The sequence below is a fragment of the Bufo bufo genome, chromosome 4 (genome assembly GCF_905171765.1).
Source record: "Bufo bufo chromosome 4, aBufBuf1.1, whole genome shotgun sequence".
Lineage (NCBI taxonomy): Eukaryota > Metazoa > Chordata > Amphibia > Anura > Bufonidae > Bufo > Bufo bufo.
In genome coordinates this window covers 477802727-477824809 of record NC_053392.1, presented here as the reverse complement: position 1 = coordinate 477824809, position 22083 = coordinate 477802727, and the positions used below count along the sequence as shown (strand labels likewise).

The following is a 22083-nucleotide window of genomic DNA, read 5'->3' as shown; positions in this document are numbered from 1 at the left end:
AATTCTATTACTTTTTCAGCATTGGAGGTCGTTCCACTGTCTCCAAGAAGAGGTGACTGGGATTGGAAGATTCTCCAGAAAGAAACTGAGTGGATGTATCGCTTCCGATCCCAGTCACACATGGTCTTAATGAGAGACTGACTTTTGCGTGCTTCATTTAGATGGTCTCCCCTGTTCTATAGGCTCTGCCTTCAGTAATTTTGTCAATGTCCCTATTTGGACTAATTTGGAGCGAGAAGTACCTACACTCACCTAAAGAATTATTAGGAACACCATACTAATACGGTGTTGGACCCCCCTTTTGCCTTCAGAACTGCCTTAATTCTACGTGGCATTGATTCAACAAGGTGCTGATAGCATTCTTTAGAAATGTTGGCCCATATTGATAGGATAGCATCTTGCAGTTGATGGACATTTGAGGGATGCACATCCAGGGCACGAAGCTCCCGTTCCACCACATCCCAAAGATGCTCTATTGGGTTGAGATCTGGTGACTGTGGGGGCCATTTTAGTACAGTGAACTCATTGTCATGTTCAAGAAACCAATTTGAAATGATTCGAGCTTTGTGACATGGTGCATTATCCTGCTGGAAGTAGCCATCAGAGGATGGATACATGTTCTCATTCTGTTTACGCCAAATTCAGACTCTACCATTTGAATGTCTCAACAGAAATCGAGACTCATCAGACCAGGCAACATTTTTCCAGTCTTCAACAGTCCAATTTTGGTGAGCTCGTGCAAATTGTAGCCTCTTTTTCCTATTTGTAGTGGAGAGGAGTGGTACCCGGTGGGGTCTTCTGCTGTTGTAGCCCATCCGCCTCAAGGTTGTGCGTGTTGTGGCTTCACAAATGCTTTGCTGCATACCTCGGTTGTAACGAGTGGTTATTTCAGTCAACGTTGCTCTTCTATCAGCTTGAATCAGTCGGCCCATTCTCCTCTGACCTCTAGCATCCACAAGGCATTTTTGCCCACAGGACTGCCGCATACTGGATGTTTTTCCCTTTTCACACCATTCTTTGTAAACCCTAGAAATGGTTGTGCGTGAAAATCTCAGTAACTGAGCAGATTGTGAAATACTCAGACCGGCCCGTCTGGCACCAACAACCATGCCACGCTCAAAATTGCTTAAATCACCTTTCTTTCCCATTCTGACATTCAGTTTGGAGTTCAGGAGATTGTCTTGACCAGGACCACACCCCTAAATGCATTGAAGCAACTGCCATGTGATTGGTTGACTAGATAATTGCATCAATGAGAAATAGAACAGGTGTTCCTAATAATTCTTTAGGTGAGTGTAGGTTCTAAAGCATTTTTTGGCTTGTATTAGTGGGAAAAAATGGCTTATTAGCCATTGTGTGGTGAAGTGCGAAAATTACAGCCCTTTTTATCTTGTATTAGTGTCAAAAGTAAAATATATTTGCCGCTCAGCGGTAAACTTATCTCATCTAAAGTCCTTTTTTGCGTGTATTAGTGGAAAAAGGAAAAAATATCTTTGCCGCTAAGCTGTGCACTTATCTGTTTTAAAGCCCTTTTTTGCGTGTATTAGTGGAAAAAGAAAAAATATCTTTGCCGCTCAGATATCTGTTTCAATGCCCTTTATTGCGTGTATTAGTGGAAAAAGGAAAAATATCTATGCCGCCTAGCGGTGCAGTTATCTGTTTTTAAAGCCATTTTTTTTGTGTATTAGTGGAAAAAGGAAAAATATCTTTGCCGCTCAGCGGTGCAGTGAGATATTTTACAGCCCAATTTGCTTTGTATTACTGCCGAAATACAAAGATATTCGCCTTTCATTGTTGCACTTATCTGTAGAAAAGGCTTTTGTGTAAAAATAGAAAAAAACTTGGGCCTAATTGCCATTCAGCGGAGCGGTGAGATATTTTAAAGCCCAGTTTGCCGTGTATTACTGGCGAAATACAAATATATTCACCTTTCATTGTTGCACTTATCTGTTGAAAAGCCTTTTGTGCAAAAATGGAAAAAAATTAGGGCCTATTTGCCGTTCAGCGTTGCAGTGAGATATTTTACAGCCCAGTTTGCCGTGTATTACTGGCGAAAAACAATTATATTCGCCTTTCATCATTGGACTTATCTGTTGAAAACCCTTTTGTGTAAAAATAGAAAAAAATGTGGGCCTAATTGCCGTTCAGCGTTGCAGTGAGATATTTTACAGCCCAGTTTGCTGTATATTACTTGCGAAATACAAATATATTCACCTTTTATTGTTGCACTTATCTGTTGAAAAGCCTTTTGTGTAAAAATAGAAAAAAATTTGGGCATAATTGCCGTTCAGCGGTGCAGTGTGTAGGAAGGCGCAAGGGTCTGCCATTGACGGAAAGTATGTGTCACGAGGTTCCTGGCCTCGGTGAGGTAAGAGCCAGTAGTTTCAAGTGTCAGCAGCAGCTAGTGCTGATTGACACTGTTTGCTGTTTAGTATGGCTGCAAAGCCGATCCGGGATGGCTCTTACTGGAAGTAGCCAAAGTGCTGGGTGGGTAGCTACTCCCCACGCTCCAGGCCGGGTCTTGGTGTGATATATAAAAGCACAGGCAGCACTGTCAGGTGGTGTGGATTATCCTCCATCTGAGAGGGAAGCTGGAGAGTCTCTGTGTTTTGAGATCTAAGGATGTGTGCCGTGCTAAAGTGCTTAGAGCTGCATTGCTGGGAAGCAAGCCCCTAAAGCCTGCTGTGGAATGCTGCTGACAAAACCGCTGACAAGGTGAATGTTTTTTGTTCTGTGGACTTGCCATAGTGGTAATGAACACCAAGACGGCGAACTGTCATTTTGTCTATGTGTGAATAAACACTGAACTGTTTAAGTTAAAGACTTTGTTTTTGCCTCTGTACTGCGTCCGCTAATTTGCCTACAAGAGCGAATCCCCACAAGTGAGATATTTTACAGCCCAGTTTGCCGGGTATTACTGGCGAAATACAAATATATTCGCCTTTCATTGTTGCACTTATCTGTTGAAAATCCTTTTGTGTAAAAATAGAAAAAAAATTGAGCCTAATTGCCGTTCACTCGTGCAGTGTGATATTTTACAGCCCAGTTTGCCGGGTATTACTGGCGAAATACAAATATATTCAGATTTTATTGTTGCACTTATCTGTTGAAAAGTCTTTTGTGTGAAAATAGAATAAAATGTGGAGATAATTGCTGTTCAGCGGTGCAGTGTGTAGGAAGGCGCAAGGGTCCGTCATTGACGGAAGGTATGTGTCACCGAGGTTCCTGGCCTCGGTGAGCCGGTAGTTTCAAGTGTCAGCGGCAGCTAGTGCTGATTGACACGGTTTGCCATTTAGTGTGGCTGCAATCCCAATCCGGGACGGCTCTTACTGGGAGTAGCCAAAGTGCTGGGTGGGTGGCTGCTCCCCACGCTCCAGGCCAGGTCTTGATGTGGTATATAAAAGCACAGGCAACACTGTCAGGTGGTGTGGATTATCCTCCATCTGACAGGGAAGCTGGAGAGTCTCTGTGTTTTGAGATCTAAGGATATGTGCCGTGCTAAAGGGCTGAGAGCAGCATTGCTGGGAAGCAGGCCCCTAAAGCCTGTTGTGGAATTCTGCTGACAAAACCGCTGACAAGGTGAATGTTTTTTGTTCTGTGGACTTGCCATGGTGTGAATGAACACCAAGACGGCGAACTGTCATTTTGTTTATGTGTGAATAAACACTGAACTGTTTAAGTTAAAGACTTTGTTTTTGCCTCTGTACTGCATCCGCTAATCTGCCTACCAGAGCGAATCCCCACAAGTGAGATATTTTACAGCCCAGTTTGCCGTGTATAACCGGCGAAATACAAATATATTCGCCTTTCATTGTTGCAGTTATCTGTTGAAAAGCCTTTTGTGTAACATAAGAAAAAAAATTGGGCCTAATTCCCGTTCAGTGGTGCAGTGATATATTTTACAGCCCAGTTTGCCGTGTATTACTGGCGAAATACAAATATATTTGCCTTTCATTGTTGCAGTTATTTGTTGAAAAGCCTTTTGTGTAAAAATAGAAAACAATTAAGGCTTATTTGCCATTAAGCGGTGTAGTGATATTTTCTAAAGCCCTGTTTGTTGTGTATTAGTGGTGAAATAAAAAAAATATTTGATCTAACATTTAGTTATTTGATCTAACAGTATGTCAGGCAGAGAAGTGCCAGGCCCTGCACAGGGGAGTGGCAGAGGCCTAAATGTTTCTGGCGCAGGCAGAGGTCACAGCAGAGTAAGGGGCCGTGACAGCAGGGATCACTTCGAGAGGCCTGAGCTTCCAGTGTCAGCTAGCGATCGTGTCGTGACCAGCAAATCAGCGGTTCTTGAATAGTTGACTCGATCTTCGACTTCGTAGCAACTTACATCAGATAGCCCCAGCCAAGAGTCAGTGGGTTCGTCAGACACAACCTTTAGTTTCGCATGGCCCAGGAGCAGGGCCTGTGCCCTCGCCTGTTCTCAATCTGCCTCTGTACTTTTCTGTTCCCTCACTGCGAGAAGTATTTTATGCTATAGGCTCTGCTCCACTTTTCAGTGAGGAAGAGGTACTAGAGGACAGTCAGCAGCTACTGCCCAGCCAAGATGTGGAGGAGACATCCGTCACTTCCTCCGCTAGGCGGGCAAGTAGTGATAAGGAGAGTGACGTGGGATCTAGTGTTGAGAGCAGTCACGCTCCTGACCCAGAGACGGTTGAGGAGGACATCGGTGACATGCAGACACTACTCGATGATAATGATGTAGCCGATCGCACTTGGGAGCCGGATGACGACGGGGCTTCATCATCATAGGGAGAAGAGGGTGGCAGCTTGCCCGCGAGCCAGCAAGTCGCTAGCGTGGCCGGTAGTCAGTAGGGTGGCAGCAGTGGGAGATTGGGATCCAAACGAGCCAGGGGTATACCACCCGCTTCGCAGGAGACTACCTGCCCGGGAAGTAGCGGTGCAGGGGCTCAAGTAGGCAGCGGTGGTAGCAGTCAGTCAGTACATAGTGATGGGGGTAAAATCACCTACTGAGCGGTGTGGTAATTTGTTTTTCAAGCCACCAGAGGAGGTGAACGTGGCTGTATGTAGAATCTGCGGGCAGAGGGTGAAGAGTGGCCAGGGTACCAATGTTGCCACTACGATCCTGTGTCAACCTTTGCAGCGTCGCCATAAAGTGGCCTGGGAGAACTGTGGCTCTGATGTGGTGGTCCAGCCTTCCGCAGCAACCACTGCATCACCGACTGGCATGCACCCAGTTTATGGAAGTCAAGGCTCCACCACCTCAGCCAAAGGGAGCTGTCTGTCCTTCCCATCATCTGCCGGTCCTGATGCTCCTGCTCCTCCTCGTCAAGCTTTCCGTCAGCAATCGATCACCGAAGCGATTGCCAAGAGACAACAGTATGTGTGCACTCATTCAACGGCGCAGAAGCTGAATGTGCTCCTATCCAAGTTGCTGGTGCTGCAGTCCCTCCTTTACCAAGTGGTTGACTCTGTACCTTTCAGAGAACTGATGGCTTGTGCAGAGCCAAGGTGGAGAGTCCCAAGCCGTCATTTCTTTGCCAAAAAGGCAGTACCAGCCCTGCACACACATGTAGAACAGTAGATGGGCCAGTCCTTGAGCCTGTCCGTGTGTGCCAAAGTGCACGGCAGCGCCGACGTGTGGAGCTGTAACTACGGTCAGGGACAATATATATCCTTTACGGCCCACTGGATGAATGTGGTTCCTGCAAAGCCACACCAACAGGTGACACTGCTTCCGCCTCCACATTGCCACGCCGTTGGTCCAGCGACAATGTCCGCCTCTGCCTCCTCATCCTCCACCCTGTTTTCAGCCTACACTGCAGGGACAATACACATTGCCTCTCCAGCATACCCCATGTGCAGGGCACGACGGTGTCATGCTGTTCTGCACCTCATTTGCCTGGGCGAACAGAGTCACACAGGGGAGGAACTGATCCATGTCCTTCAACAAGAAATCGCATCCTGGCTTTCTCCGCGACAACTGAAAATCTGAACCATGGTGACCGACAACAGGAAGAACATTGTGTCGGCACTGCATCAAGGAGAGCTGAGCCATGCGCCCTGCATGGCACACGTGTTCAAACTGGTTGTCAAGCAGTTCCTGAAGTCTTCCACCCATCTGCAAGACATCCTAAAAATGGCCAGGAAACTTTGCATACACTCGTACACTGCAAAACCTCAACCGCATTGAGCTGCAGTGGCAGAACACCTGGGGTATCCCTTGCCCTTTGGGAGGTTTCTACGAAATATGTCCCTATTGTAGAGAAAGTAATCGTGACGCCAGCTGCCGTTAAGCAGCGAGGACTTGAAGTCCCCTTTGTAGATGGTAGTGTTGGTACCCAGGATTGGATTGCCAGAGTGGTGCAGGGATGGCTTATGGTCTCTGTAGATGTTATATACACGTGTCATGGTGTTCCTACCTGGATATCCTTGGATCCCAGACGTGGTGTTGTCCAAAGCAGTGCAAAAAGGGGTAGGTGAACTTGGATGATGAATAAGTAGAATAAATGGAGTCCAGACTTGTAGTAACATTGAACAGTTGGCATAAATGGTGATCCAAACAGTTTCCAAATGGTATCTTGGCCATCAGCAGGTATTGGCATAATCTGTCAGGCAAACACTTCTGCAACAATCTCAGCTCTGCTTGACTGGGTAAATAGGAAACTCTTCCTCTTCTGCTGGAACTTAGTTTAGCTGTAGTCTGTCTCTTACTTTAATCCTAGGAACTTCTTGTCCTGGCTTTGGAGTACCTCAAGCTCACTTATGCTTGGGTGTGCACAACCTCCAGTGATAAGGCTGGCATAGGACTAACAGTACCTGTCCAGACAGGGCCAGGCCTGCTGCTTCCCCTAGCTGGGGTTAAGTCAGACGAACTCCTCACACAACCTCTCTCCACGAGGGGGTAGGGTAGACTGACCTACCGACTAACTAAACTCCTCCCTCTCTAGAGAGGGCTGGAATGGAACTAGGAGGTTCCTCTACAGGGAAACTAACCTTGCCAATGTTGCTGCCATCTGCTGGTAGACCAGGCAATTAAATGAACATAACCAGTTTCATGAACATAAATATGCACATTATGAGAAGATGACATGAAGCACATTAGCTGATATAAATTAGCACATAGGAGAAAGTAGCAAGGCACCAAAAGGAGTGGTAATGGCACTCCGGCACATTACAAACGGCATCCTCCAACATAGGGTGATATTCAACGTTTCCACCTGTTGGAATTCCACCCTCCATATGTTGGACCGACTATACGAACAGAGAAAGGCCCATTTCCTGATGATCCAAGCGGACAGGAGTACTCCCCTGTGTAACTTCGATGTCAGCCAGTGGCAGCTCATGCATGACACCTACCGTTTGCTGAGGCCCTTTGAGGAGGCTACGTTATTTGTCAGTCACCAGGACTACGGGATGAATGATGTCATTCCACTGCTTCATGTCCTGAAACAGATGCTGGTAAATATGGCTGGTCAGGGGACTGGAGACGTGGCACCTAGATCTCACGGCCACATGAGCCCTGTGGTGGCTTAACTGGAGGAGGAGGACATTGGAGTACAAGCAATGTCTAGCGGAATGCGTGGTTTTGCTACACAGGTGACAGGGGAGGAGGAGCAGGAGAAGCAAGAGGGAGATGAGGAAGATGAGGCGGATGACCCAGACCATCGTGGCAGTAGTGATGAGCGGCAGGGGTCATATTCGAATTCGCAATATTTCGCGAATATTTTGTAGAATATTCGTCGAAAATTCGCAAATTCGAAAATTCACGATTTTTTTTTTACAAAAAAATCAGAAAGGTAATGATTGTGTAATATTCGGATTCTATTTTTTTATTGCGATTTTTTCAACTTGCAACTATTAGACAAAGAAGATTATATCACTATATTAGCTAAATTGCTCTATTCGATTTTTTTAGAATATTCTCTATATTGCTATAACTTTGTTTTTTTGAATATTCGTAATATTCTAAAACAAGAATATATAGCAATATAGCGAATATTCAAAAAAAACGAATATAGAGCAAAATTCGCAAACACTACTACTCCTAAAGTCAAGTATATTGCAGCCTTCTTATTGGCCCACAAGCTAGAAGCAGTGAGGGATCATGTGTACTGATAAAAAAAAAAAAACGGAAAAAATTAGAATATTCAAAATTTTGAATATATATAACTATATTCGAAATTTCCGCGAATTTTCGAAGTACCTATATTCGCGACAAAAATTCGAAATTCGAATATTCGTGATCAACACTACGTGGCAGTATGCAGTGGAGATGGAGGTAGGGAGTCCTTCCGAGTCACTTGCGCAAATGGCCCGCTGCATGTTCACTTGCTTGCATAGTGACTGCTGAATTGTCACCGTTCGGCAGATGGATGACTTCTGGCTCTCTACCTTGTTGGACCCTCGCTACCGGTCCAAAATGCGGGCCTTTTTTACACCCGCTGAGAGGGAGGACAAACTGAATTACTATAGAGACATCCTATGTAGTCAGTTGGATTATGCCTATCTGCGCCATCGTCCATCCTCTCGCAGGTCTAACCGGGGGGACCCTCTGAGCTCACGTTCCACTGCCATGGCTGTTGGGGAGGGGTGGGGTACAGAAGCAGTACCAGCTCCATCATCAGCAGCCTGAGTCATCATTCGCTGATGAGCAGCTTTCTTTACCCACATTGTGAAGAAACGACTCACCAGCAGCTAGACGTAGAGCAGAACCTGAACCAGTAGGAGTTCACCCTGCCAGCCGACCTTGAAGATAGGCTGGACTACTGGGCAGCCAAACTGGATTTGTGGCCGCAACTGGCCAAGTTTGCCCTGGAAAAGCTGTCCTGCCCGGCCAGTAGTGTGGCATCAGAGCTGGTGTTTAGTGTGGCGGGGGTTATAGTTACCCCAAGAAGAACTCGCCTGTCCACCCAAAATGTCCACCCAAAACCTTTTTTAAGATGAATCAAGCGTGGATCAGCCAGGATTTCCACCCACCAATTCCTGATGCATCAGACTAGATCATCCATGGTGCCACACCAACACTTTGACAAAAGAGACTGGTTTCTGCTGGCTACCTGCCTCAGCTACTATTCTGATGCTGCCACCCGCCTGATGCCAAGTGCTCCTTCTTTCACCCACCATCTTCAGCAGGTACCCACCTCCACACTATGTCACCTTGCCACTCTGTGGTCTCCTGATGCTGCCGCCACCTCCACACTCTGTCATTGTGCCACTCTGTGGCCTCCCGATGCTGCCGCCACCTCCACACTCTGTCATTGTGCCACTCTGTGGCCTCCCGATGCTGCTGCCACCTCCACACTCTGTAATTGGGCCACTCTGTGGTTTTCTCATGCTGCTTTCACCTCACCACTATGTCACCTTGCCACTCTGTGGTCTTCTCATGCTGCCGCCACCGTCACACTCTGTCATTGTGCCACTCTGTGGCCTCCCAATGCTGCCGCCACCTCCAGAATCTGTGATTGGGCCACTCTGTGGTCTCCTCATGTTGCTGCTACCTCCACACTATGTCACCTTGCCACTCTGTGGCCTCCTGATGCTGCCGCTACCTATAGACTCTGTGATTGGGCCACTCTGTGGACTCCTCATGCTGCTTTCACCTCACCACTATGTCACCTTGCCACTCTGTGGTCTTTTTATGCTGCCGCCACCTCCACACTCTGTCATTATGCCACTCTGTGGCTTCCTGATGCTGCTCCTACCTCCACTCTGTCACCTAGCCACTCTGTGTCCTCCTGATGCTGCTGCCACCTCCACACTATGTCGCCTAGCTACTCTGTGGCCTCCTGATGCTGCCACCACCACCACACTATGTCACCTAGCCACTCAGTGGCCTCCTGATGCTGCCGCCACCACCACACTATGTCACCTAGTCACTCTGTGGTCTCCTGATACTGCCGTCACCACCACACTACGTCACCTAGCCAATCTATGGCCTCCTGATGCTGCCACCACCACAACACTATGTCACCTAGCCACTCTGTGGCCTCCTGATGCTGCCGCCACCTCCAGACTTTGTCATTGGGCCACTCTTTGGTCTCCTCATGCTGCTTTCACCTCACCACAATGTCATAGGGCCACTCTGTGAACTTCTTATGCTGTTCCCACCCTCCCTACTTCATTGCTGGGCCACTATTTAGCCTTTTTGGCTTGGCTGACATCATCATTTATTTGTGGTAAAAAGATGGCGGCTCACCTGGGAGACCCCTATGGATATGATGCACTCCTCTGGGATCACCCAAATCCAAGAAGTGATAAAAAAATAAGTAGTAATAGAGGGGCACTCAAATATCAGGGAGCCCTGGACAACAAAATTGGCTAAAAGTGTAGCATTTAATAAACATTAATAATACATAAATCAGATAACACGTAAACATAAAATAAATAGGTAGCTGTATAGCAATGTTGCGTTGTGGTGTACCAGTGTTAGAGCTCCATTATACAGCCATTAAAAACGCTCTGGTAGAGATAGATGACTGATATGTCCCTATGGAGCGGGTTATGAAACGTACCACCTGGTCAAGGGGATGCTGAAGACATATGTCCCATATAAGAATCAGATCCATTCTACCACAGATCCATGGTTATATGGGACATATGTCTTCAGCGTCCCCATACCAGGTGGTACTTTCATAACCCGCTCCATAGGGACATATCAGTCATCTATCTCTACCAGAGCGTTTTAAATGGCTGTATAATGGAGCTCTAACACTGGTGCACCACAGCACAACATTGCTATACAGCTACCTATTTTTTTATGTTTACGTGTTATCTGATTTATGTATTATGAATGTTTATTAAATGCTACACTTTTAGCCAATTTTGTTGTCCAGGGCTCCCTGATATTTGAGTGCCCCTCTATTACTAATTTTTTTTTATCATCATTTATTTGACCCTTCCTCTGATCTTTCAGAAGGAAGGTACAGTGCCTTGCAAAAGTATTCACCCCCTTGACTTTATTTTGTTTCATTCCAACCTTAAGTTCAATGTTTTGTTAATCTGAATTTTATTTTATGATTTTATGTGATGGATAAAAACACAATAGTCTAAATTGGTGAAGTGAAATGAGAAAAATATATAAATAAAACTATTATTTAGAAATAGAAAACAGAAAATTTGCATGTGCGTATGTATTCACCCCCTTTGTTAGGAAACCCATAAAAAGCTCTGGTGCTACAAATTACCTTCAGAAGTCACATAATTAGTGAAATGATGTCCACCTGTGTGAAATGTGTCACATGATCTGTCATTACATATACACACCTTTTTTGAAAGGCCGCAGAGGCTGCAACACCTAAGCAAGAGGTATCACTAACCAAACACTGCCATGAAGACCAAGGAACTCTCCAAACAAGTAAGGTACAATGTTGTTCAGAAGTACAAGTCCGAGTTAGGTTATAAAAAAATATCCAAATCTTTGATGATCCCCAGGAGCACCATCAAATCTATCATAACTAAATGGAAAGAACATGGCACAACAGCAAACCTGCCAAAAGACGACCGCCCACCAAAACTCACAGACCGGGCAAGGAGAGCATTAATCAGAGAGGCAGCAGAGAGACCTAAGGTAACCCTGGAGGAGCTGCGAAGTTCCATAGCAGAGACTGGAGTATCTGTACATAGGACGACAATAAGCCGTATGCTCCATAGAGTTGGGCTTTATGGCAGAGTGGCCAGAAGAAAGCCATTACTTTCAGCTAAAAACAAAAAGGCACGTTGTGAGTTTGCAAAAAAGCATAAACTTTTCCGCCATCAAAGAAAACGCTATGTCTGGCGCAAACCCAACACATTACATCACCCAAAGAACACCACTCCCACAGTGAAACATAGTGGTGGCAGCATCATGCTGTCGCAATGTTTTTCAGCAGCTGGGACTGGGAAACTGGTCAGAGTTGAGGGAAAGATGGATGGTACTAAATACAGGGATATTCTTGAGCAAAACCTGTACCACTCTGTGCGTGATTTGAGGCTAGGACGGAGGTTCACCTTCCAGCAGGACAATGACCCTAAACACACTGCTAAAGCAACACTTAAGTGGTTTAAGGGGAAACGTGTAAATGTGTTGGAATGGCCTAGTCAAAGCCCAGATCTCAATCCAATATAAAATCTGTGGTCAGACTTAAAGATTGCTGTTCACAAGTGCAAACCATCCAACTTGAAGGAGCTGGAGCAGTTTTGCAAGGAGGAATGGGCAAAAATCCCAAAAGTAAGATGTGGAAAGCTCATAGAGACTTATCCAAAGCGACTTGGAGCTGTGATAGCCGCAAAAGGTGGCTCTACAAAGCATTGACTTTAGGGGGGTGAATAGTTATGCACATTAACAGTTTCTGTTATTTTGTCCTATCCTATTTTCAAAGTTGTGGGCATGTTCTGTAAATTAAAGGATGCATATTCTCAAACAATCCATGTTAATTCCAGGTTGTGAGGCACCAAAACACAAAAAAAGTCAAAAGGGGTGAATACTTTTGCAAGGCACTGCAAAAATGGTAAAATGTCACCCGAGAATGTAACAGATGATTTTTAGAAATTTAGGTCCCTGTCAACTATGCAGAGCAGGGGTTTATTCATGGCAAAACTGGGTTCATGTCACCCACGAATGGAACAGACAATTTTACAAAATTGAGGTCCCTGTCACCTATGCAGAGCATGGGTTTGTATACGGCAAAAATGGTAAAATGTCACCCGAGAATGTAACAGACGATTTTTAGAAATTTAGGTCCCTGTCACCGATGCATAGCAAGGGTTTATTCACGGCATAAATGGTAAAATGTCACCCAAGAATGTAACAGACGCTTTTGCACTCTGCTCCCTCTTTTGCTGTGCTGGTGCCTCTGTGCGACCACCGCCTCTTCCTCCAAACTGCACACGTCACTCGCATGACCTTGATTCCATGTGGGGTCTAGTACCTCATCATCCTCCACATCATCTTCCACCCACTCTTTACCCCTGCCCTCCTTGTCGGTCTGCAGAAAGCCGCAGCACCTGTGTTTCGTCATCATCAGAGACGTGCTGCGGTGGTCTTCCCATGTCCTCATCCTGAAACATAAGTGGTTGGGCATCGGTGCACTCAATCTCTTCGACTTTTGGGGCAGGGCTATGTGGATGGCCCTGGAAAAACCCTGCCAGCAGAGTCATCAAAAAGCATAAGAGACTTCTGCATGACTTGGGGCTTAGACTGCTTGGCTGATTTGCAATGGGGTGAGGTGAAAGACTGATGGCCATGGGCTGCAGGTGCCAACTCTGATCTTTCAGCAGGGGACTAGGTGGAAGACAATGTGAAGGGACTGGAGGCACTGTCAGCCACACAATCTACTATTGCCTGTACTTGTTCTGGCCTCACCAATCGTAGAGCCGCATTCGGCCCTACTAAAACACTGAAGGTTCTGTCGCCTACTCGCACCTGAGGAAGGTGTTTCACTTGAGCGTGTAGCTGGCACAGATCGACCACGTCCTCTCCCTGCAACAAGAGCTCCACCAACACCAGCAGCACCACGACCAGGGCCTCGTATCTTGTTTGATGCTCTCCTCATTTTTTGCGGTCACCCACCGAAGTAACAGAAGTTTTTACTAAATTAAGTTCCTTGTGAACAATGCAGAACAGTGTTTTTTTTGGCGGCTAAAATGGGTTAATGTCACCCAACAATGGAACAGACGAATTTTAGAAATTTAGGTCCCTGTCACCTAGGCAGAGCAGGGGTTTCTGAACGGGAAAAATGGGTTAATGTCACCCAACAATGGAACAGACAAGTTTTTTAAACTTATTGCCCGGTCTGCTATGCAGTGCAGGCAGCAAAAATACTTTATTGCCAAAAAAAAGTTTTTTTTCCCCTCACACACAATGAAACAGATGGATTTAACTGTATTTCTTTAACTACCAAAAATGCAGCACAGGGCAAAAAGGTACTTTATTGCTCCCCAAAAAATTTTTTTTAACCCTAAATGAAACAGATAGATTTAACTGAGATTATATTTCACTCTCACGGATGAAGCACAGGGCTTTTTAACATAAAAAATGGTGGATATGTCATTCCTACAGTATATGGCGGTTTTATTGGACTGTCAGAAATGCAGCACAGGGCAAAAAGGTACTTTATTGCCCAAAAAAAGAGTTTCTTTAACCCTAAATTAAACAGATGGATTTAACTGAGATTATATTTCACTCTCACAGATGAAGCACAGGGGTTTTTACATACAAAATGGTGGATATGTCACCCCTACAATGGAACAGATGGATTTGCTGAATTTATGTGCCTGCCTGTCAGATGTGCAGGCCTCAGAGGTACTTTACACCCAAAAATGGGAAATTGAAGCCCAAAAATCTAACAGCTGTATTTTATGGTTTTATTTGACTGACAGGAACCCAGCGTAGGCCGCAAATGTACTTTATAGCAACAAAAATTAGAATTTTTCACCAAAAAATTTAACTGCAGTATTTGGCGGTTTTATTGGACTGTCAGAAATGCAGCACAGGGCAAAAAGGTACTTTATTGCCCCCCAAAAAAGGTTTCTTTAACCCTAAATGAAACAGATGGATTTAACTGATTATATTTCATGCTCAGAAATGCTGCGCAGGGGTACTTTACAGAAAAAAATGGGGATATGTCACCCCCTGGGTCCCTTAACTCACAGACGGTATTATTTTCCCTTCCCCTGTCACATATGCAGTGCAGGTGCACTTTAAAAATGGGTATATGTCGGCCACTGAACTACAAGAACAGGATTAAATGATTGTCCCTGGCACATATGCAGTGCTGGTGCACTGCTGTTGCACAAAATGGCCGCCAACGCCCACCTAACAGACGGATTAAAAGTTTTTTTTCAGTCTCATTGGGCTCAGGGCAGGGTACAAAAATGTTGCATTACAACCCCAAAAATAAAAACGCTGTACATCGCTGACTTCACACCAAGTGCAGATATCAGAGTCTTTCCTAATCTCTCCCTCACAGCAGCATCCTATCCCTACAACTAGTAAGAACAGAGTGACGTGCGGCGCTATGTGACTCCAGCTTATATAGAGGCTGGGTCACATGCTGCACTTGGCCAATCGCAGCCATGCCATTAGTAAACATGGCTGTGATGGCTTCTAAGGGCACACTAGTTAAACGCTTGTTGAAGCACCATTAAATCGCTGAACACCGAACTTTTATGAAAATGTTCGGGTTCGGTTATGGGTCCGAGTAAAAAAAAACAGTTCGGGTTTGCTCAACCTTATTCTACACCACTATAAAGGCTCTAAGCAGACAGGAAATAGCATTTTTTTTTAACATAATTCACCGCAAATTTATTCAGATCGAACCAAATTTTTCAAAAAAATTTGGTGAACCGGCAAATCGAATTTTTGAAAAATTCACTCATCTCTAGTTATATGCTATGCTGCTTTCGCTGCCACTACTATTGCTGACACGTACCTTTTAATTACTCTACCCTTTCCACATCCACACGATACTGCTGCTGTAATCATTTAAAAATTGAGACGTTTTCTAGGCTCGTTCAAAACTAGCCACTTTTTCTTCTGACAATTAACACTTGTGCATGTTATATGGGCAGGCATGTTGACTCCATGAAGGCATAATATTGGACGATTGATTCCCCAACAATCCAGTTTTTTTTTTTTTTCATCCATCTGCACCCGATAAAGGACAATTTTTGGAAGCTTTGGAATAAAAAAAGCATAACACATGTGACAGCCATATTTTCTTCTGACAATTAACACTGTGCATGTTGCATGGGCAGGCATTCTGATTCCATCAAGGCACAGTTTTTTGTTTGTTTTTTCATACCATAACACTGCGTGTGTTTAAACACCATCTGCTCCCAATAATGGACCCTTTTTGGTAGCTTAGGAAAATAAAAAAGCATAACACATATGACAACAAGTGTGTTTTTAAACACACTGCTCATTAACGCTGTCAAACATACATTTACCCATAGCTATGTATGTCACATGTAGACATGATTTACTATTGCTGTTATTGCGATTAAGAGCTTACGGTGGGGGAAAAGTGGGGGGACAACTAAAATTCATAAAACATTAACCAACAGAGATACTGTAACATGTTTTTCTAAAAAAATAATCGGAGTCCTAGAAGACGAGAGGGTGTTATATAACAATTTACAGGGCAATTGTAGTTTCTTTGGTGTGGCTGAATGAATTCAGGTCTGAACTGAACTTTTTTTTAAATTTGGAGAATCGGAACCAATCTGAATCTTGATAGATTTGCTCATCTCTAGTCTGACTGGACATGTTGGGGGAAATTTATGGAGACAGGCGCTTCTAACACCAGCCTTGATCTTGTTTGCAGTGGCGTGTGAAATGTGCCAAAATGATTAGGAAGCAAACATGACCTTTTAATAATTTTGGCACAACTTAGCAGGTCTGTGTGCCAAGAGTTACAAAAAGTGGACATTCTTAGTGTAGGAACACCATAGCAAGTATGAATCAGCAGTGTCTGGGAAGAGTATTTACTTATTCCAATTATGTATTGTATCCTACAGGGAAGCTGGGCCATTCCTCCCCCACTTCTTTATGACCAGACATGTTTTCATTCTATTTAGCAAGTGTGGCTTTAAAAGCCAGGACTTTTTGATTAGTAATTTTAATGTTTTTTTGTGAGACATGGGGCTTTTTAACAGTTTTATTTTAGTATGTTTTGTTTTAAGTTTTTTAGAGATGGGAAAATGTAAAAAATAAAAAGGACAAAACTCTCACATTTTGTTTTTTAACTTTTTTTTGTGGCACGAAGGGCAACTGAAATACATTTTTGTATTCTCTTTCCATTATGGGCATTTTGATATAGGAGATATATAGTCGTTGGGGTGGGGCTAGAAGCTGGGGTTTGGCTACTAGTGGTGTTCTTTTTATTACTATTTTATTTTGTTTTGGCTTTATTTATTTACTTACATACATGCAAGACATACATGACCTTTGTGGATACATTTAACATCACTTTTTTTTTTATTCAGATTTTTTTTATTCTGTAACTATAATTGACATATTAGCCTCAGTTACAGGGGAAATATAGCCGATGTAGCTGAATCAGCTTCTGCAGTTAGCGCGGACCGACGATCACATAATTGGACTAGAGCAGGAACTGCCATGCCTGGGGTGATGAGGAAGGCAGGGACAGTATTGAGTTTAGAAGAACACAACCACAACTACAGAGTATGTGTACAGTTAGAGCTTTATCATTTATTGTTTTATCAAGTGCAGTATAAATACCTTTTCCATTTGTAAAATCCTTAAAAAACGAGTCCCAAGAGTTATAGGATGGAAGAGCAGGCAGTTTATTATGAAAATTATAATAGGAGACAGCCGTGTCTTTTGGGTTTCGAACAAGCAGCAATATCTGTCAAAATAGCAAAACATTAAACATTACAATTTTGTTGTCAAATGTTGTTATAGCATATTTCATGAGCGCTTGTCATGACAATGTCATTTTGCTTAGTTCTGAAATGTTGGAAATATAATGTATGTCTGTGCTTTACAGTGCACTTCTAACATCTAGCACCATCGGCAGCCTTCCCCTCGTATGTCCCTGGATGTCCCACTTTAGGCGGAGTGCCAGGGCCTCTTTCTAGACCAGTGATGCCACATTCATCAGTCACATGGTCTGGGCACAGCTCAGTACTATTTAAAAGGGGTTGTCCACTTTTTAATATTGATGATCCATCCTCAGGATAGGTCATCATTATCAGATCGGCGATTCTCAGCTCCCCTGCCGATCAGCTGCTTGAAGAGTATGATCGCTACCTTCTCTTCTCTGTTTACCTGCTCGCCATCACAACTGCAGTCGTGAGCAGGTGTAATTACAAAGTTACTGTTACTGTGAGCAGTTAAGCAAGTTGAAAATTAAATGATCTCCAAAAGGCATAAAGTTAAAAGTGACACATTCCCCCAAATTTTTTTTTTATTTTCAGCTTTTACATTTTCAAAATAACAAAAAAAGAAAAGGGTCTAAAGCAAAAGTTTGGGCACTCTGCATGGTTAGTACCTAGTAGCATCCCCTTTGGCAAGTATCATAACTTGTAAACCAGCCAAGAGTCTTTCAATTCTTGTTTGAGGGATTTTCATCCATTATTCCTTGTAAAAGTCTTTCAGTTTTGGGAAATGCCTGGGCCGCCTTGCATGCACTCCTCTTTTGAGGTCTGTCTACAGATTTTCAATGACATTTAGATCAGGGGACTGTGACCTTCAGAAGACTGGATTAAAATCCCTCATTTAAGAATTGAAAGACTCCTGGAAAAAGCAAATACAAGCTGTGATACTTGCCAAAGGGGATGCTACTAGGTACTAGCCATGCTCAAATCTTTGCTTTGGCCACTTTTCCTTTTTATTTTATTTTTGTTATTTAAAAAAAAGAAAATATGAAACAAAAAAAAATGATTTTGCTTAAAATACAAAGGGAATGTGTCATCTTTAACTCTATGCCTTTTGGAGATCTTTTGATCTTCATCTTACCTGTTCACAGTAACAGTAATTGTGACCAGGGGTGCCTAAACTTTTGCATGCCACTGTAATTACATCTGCTCACCACTGCAGTTGTGACGGGAGCAGGTAGACAGTTAAAGGGAGTCTGTCACCACTATATGACCTTATACAGCACTTACATGGCGCTGTAGCACACCTATACATGATTCTAATGGTACCTTTGTTATTTTCTTTGGACATCCAGAAGCAGGAAAAACAACGTTTATTTCATATGCAAATGAGCACTCGCAAGTGCCCAGGGGCGGTGTTCAGTGTGTAGGTGCCCAGGCTGTTCTGCCTTTTTAACCGTTAATTCTCCCCCAGCCTCGCCTCTTCCTTTACCCGCCCTCCTATACCCTTGTATAATCCCTAGGTCCGGCCGAGATCCCGCACCTGCGCACTGCTTCGCCGGCTGGCGCAGGCACGCTAGTTGAATTGATGCCGTACCCAAAATGGGCATTGCAGTGTGCATGCCCCGGCCCGGCGAAGCAGTGCGCAGGAGTGGGATCTCGGCCGGACCTAGGGATCATACAAGGGAATAGGAGGGTGGGCAAAGGAAGAGGCTGGGGGAGGAGTAACGGTTAAAAAGGCAGAGCAGCCTGGACACCTACACACTGAACACCGCCCCTGGGCACTTGCGATTGCTCATTTGCATATGAAATAAACATTGTTTTTCCTGCTTCTGGATGTCTAAAGAAAATAACAAAGGTACCATTAAAATCATGTATAGGTGTGCTACAGCGTCATGTAAGTGCTGTATATGGTCAGATAGTGGTGACAGACTCCCTTTAAGAGAGAGAGTTGAGAGTTGCACAAGTGCTGCATTATCTTCATACAGCTGATCGAGGAAAGGTCATCAATGTTAAAGAGCAGACAACCTCTTTACGTGAATGGGGCTGCAATAACAAGCACATTAGCTATCCAATGCCCCCCCCATCAATGAGCTACTGATGATCTATCCTCTATCCGAAGGATAGGTTATCATATCAGACTTATTCTAGGAAAATCTATTTAACACTTCCCATCACTTTCCACTCTGCCTTCTCTTTGACAAACTTCATCCTCATTCACTTCAGATAATGTTATGAAACATAACATAAATTCCAAAGATTTGATAATGAATAAGCTTACTCAGGCTAAGTAATTAAATATAAGATGACACAAACACATCACATACTGAACAATAAAAAGTAAATACATCACTAGCCTAAATGTGGTGGAGACTCCATCGATCATGCTATAACACATGTGTGCTGTCCCAACATTTATTTCTTCCATTTAAGATAAATTGCTGTATTTGTGTTATCATATCATTACCATGTTATGTAATGCTGCCATCCTATGGTCAATCTTGTTATAGGTTTCCTAAATGTATTATGTAAATCCTATTTTCCCTTTACTCTCTATCTATTTTCCCTTTGCTCTCCCTTTCGGTGACATCATATCCTGTTTGTTCAGTTCCTGTGTGCTTCTTCTTCTGCAGCAGACTCGGAGCTGGCGAGAGCATTTCATTTTGACCTCTAATATCCTCTAATATCCTCTAATGTCCTCTATATGTCTTTGCTCAAGGTAAATTCAATAAATTACCAAAGCATCTCCATTGTATTCTCCTCACTGGATTTTCACATACAACTGGTACCACGACCTAGTGATATTAGTGAGTTCAGCTGTCTACCATTGATTATACAGAGATTACCACTCACAACCAGTCAGAGACTTCTCTAACGTACATCTGTGGCAGAATAACATGGCTGTATACCACATTATAACACCTGACCAACACCCCAGGGTGTACAAGAGATAGGGCAAATCAATACTTACATCCTACCTAGGATGAAGTTATTTGTACACTGCGTGCAGAATTATTAGGCAAATGAGTATTTTGACCACATCATCCTCTTTATGCATGTTGTCTTACTCCAAGCTGTATAGGCTCGAAAGCCTACTACCAATTAAGCATATTAGGTGATGTGCATCTCTGTATTGAGAAGGGGTGTGGTCTAATGACATCAACACCCTATATTAGGTGTGCATAATTATTAGGCAACTTCCTTTCCTTTGGCAAAATAGGTCAAAATAAGGACTTGACAGGCTCAGAAAAGTCAAAAATAGTGAGATATCTTGCAGAGGGATGCAGCACTCTTAAAATTGCAAAGCTTCTGAAGCGTGATCATCGAACAATCAAGCGTTTCATTCAAACTAGTCAACAGGGTCGCAAGAAGCCTGTGGAAAAATTAAGGCGCAAAATAACTGCCCATGAACTGAGAAAAGTAAAGCGTGCAGCTGCCAAGATGCCACTTGACACCAGTTTGGCCATATTTCAGAGCTGCAACATCACTGGAGTGCCCAAAAGCACAAGGTGTGCAATACTCAGAGACATGGCCAAGGTAAGAAAGGCTGAAAGACGACCACCACTGAACAAGACACACAAGCTGAAACGTCAAGACTGGGCCAAGAAATATCTCAAGACTGATTTTTCTAAGGTTTTATGGACTGATGAAATGAGAGTGAGTCTTGATGGGCCAGATGGATGGGCCCGTGGCTGGATTGGTAAAGGGCAGAGAGCTCCAGTCCGACTCAGACGCCAGCAAGGTGGAGGTGGAGTACTGGTTTGGGCTGGTATCATCAAAGATGAGCTTGTGGGGCCTTTTCGGGTTGAGGATGGAGTCAAGCTCAACTCCCAGTCCTACTGCCAGTTTCTGGAAGACACCTTCTTCAAGCAGTGGTACAGGAAGAAGTCTACATCCTTCAAGAAAAACATGATTTTCATGCAGGACAATGCTCCATCACACGCGTCCAAGTACTCCACAGCGTGGCTGGCAAGAAAGGGTATAAAAGAAGAAAATCTAATGACATGGCCTCCTTGTTCACCTGATCTGAACCCCATTGAGAACCTGTGGTCCATCATCAAATGTGAGATTTACAAGGAGGGAAAACAGTACACCTCTCTGAACAGTGTCTGGGAGGCTGTGGTTGCTGCTGCACGCAATGTTGATGGTGAACAGATCAAAACACTGACAGAATCCATGGATGGCAGGCTTTTGAGTGTCCTTGCAAAGAAAGGTGGCTATATTGGTCACTGATTTGTTTTTGTTTTGTTTTTGAATGTCAGAAATGTATATTTGTGAATGTTGAGATGTTATATTGGTTTCACTGGTAAAAATAAATAATTGAAATGGGTATATATTTGTTTTTTGTTAAGTTGCCTAATAATTATGCACAGTAATAGTCACCTGCACACACAGATATCCCCCTAAAATAGCTAAAACTAAAAACAAACTAAAAACTACTTCCGAAAATATTCAGCTTTGATATTAATGAGTTTTTTGGGTTCATTGAGAACATGGTTGTTGTTCAATAATAAAATTAATCCTCAAAAATACAACTTGCCTAATAATTCTGCACTCCCTGTAGATTCCCAATTAATTGTTAGTGCAGACCACAGTTATTCCCATCAGCCCCTCCTCCAGTGTGCATCACGCATGTATCTGAGATCACTCAGAAATGTATTCTTATCAGCACAATTTGGGATGGGTACTATCTATAACCCACTTTATTACAAGAAAAACTTTATTACACAGAGTATTAAACATAATATAAAAGAGGACAGAATTGAAGGGGACAGAATGAATCAGGACTTAAAAATA

General features: G+C 43.7%; 1 protein-coding gene across 1 annotated transcript in view; it reads right to left on the bottom strand.

Moving 5' to 3' along the window:
- Positions 1–22083, bottom strand: part of LOC120998721 (sulfotransferase 6B1-like) — a 240696-nt gene that overhangs the window by 103236 nt on the left and 115377 nt on the right. The window contains exon 4 of the mRNA XM_040429509.1: positions 17189–17315. Within this exon, the coding sequence (XP_040285443.1) occupies positions 17189–17315 (127 nt within the window). The remainder of the gene's footprint in view (positions 1–17188; positions 17316–22083) is intronic.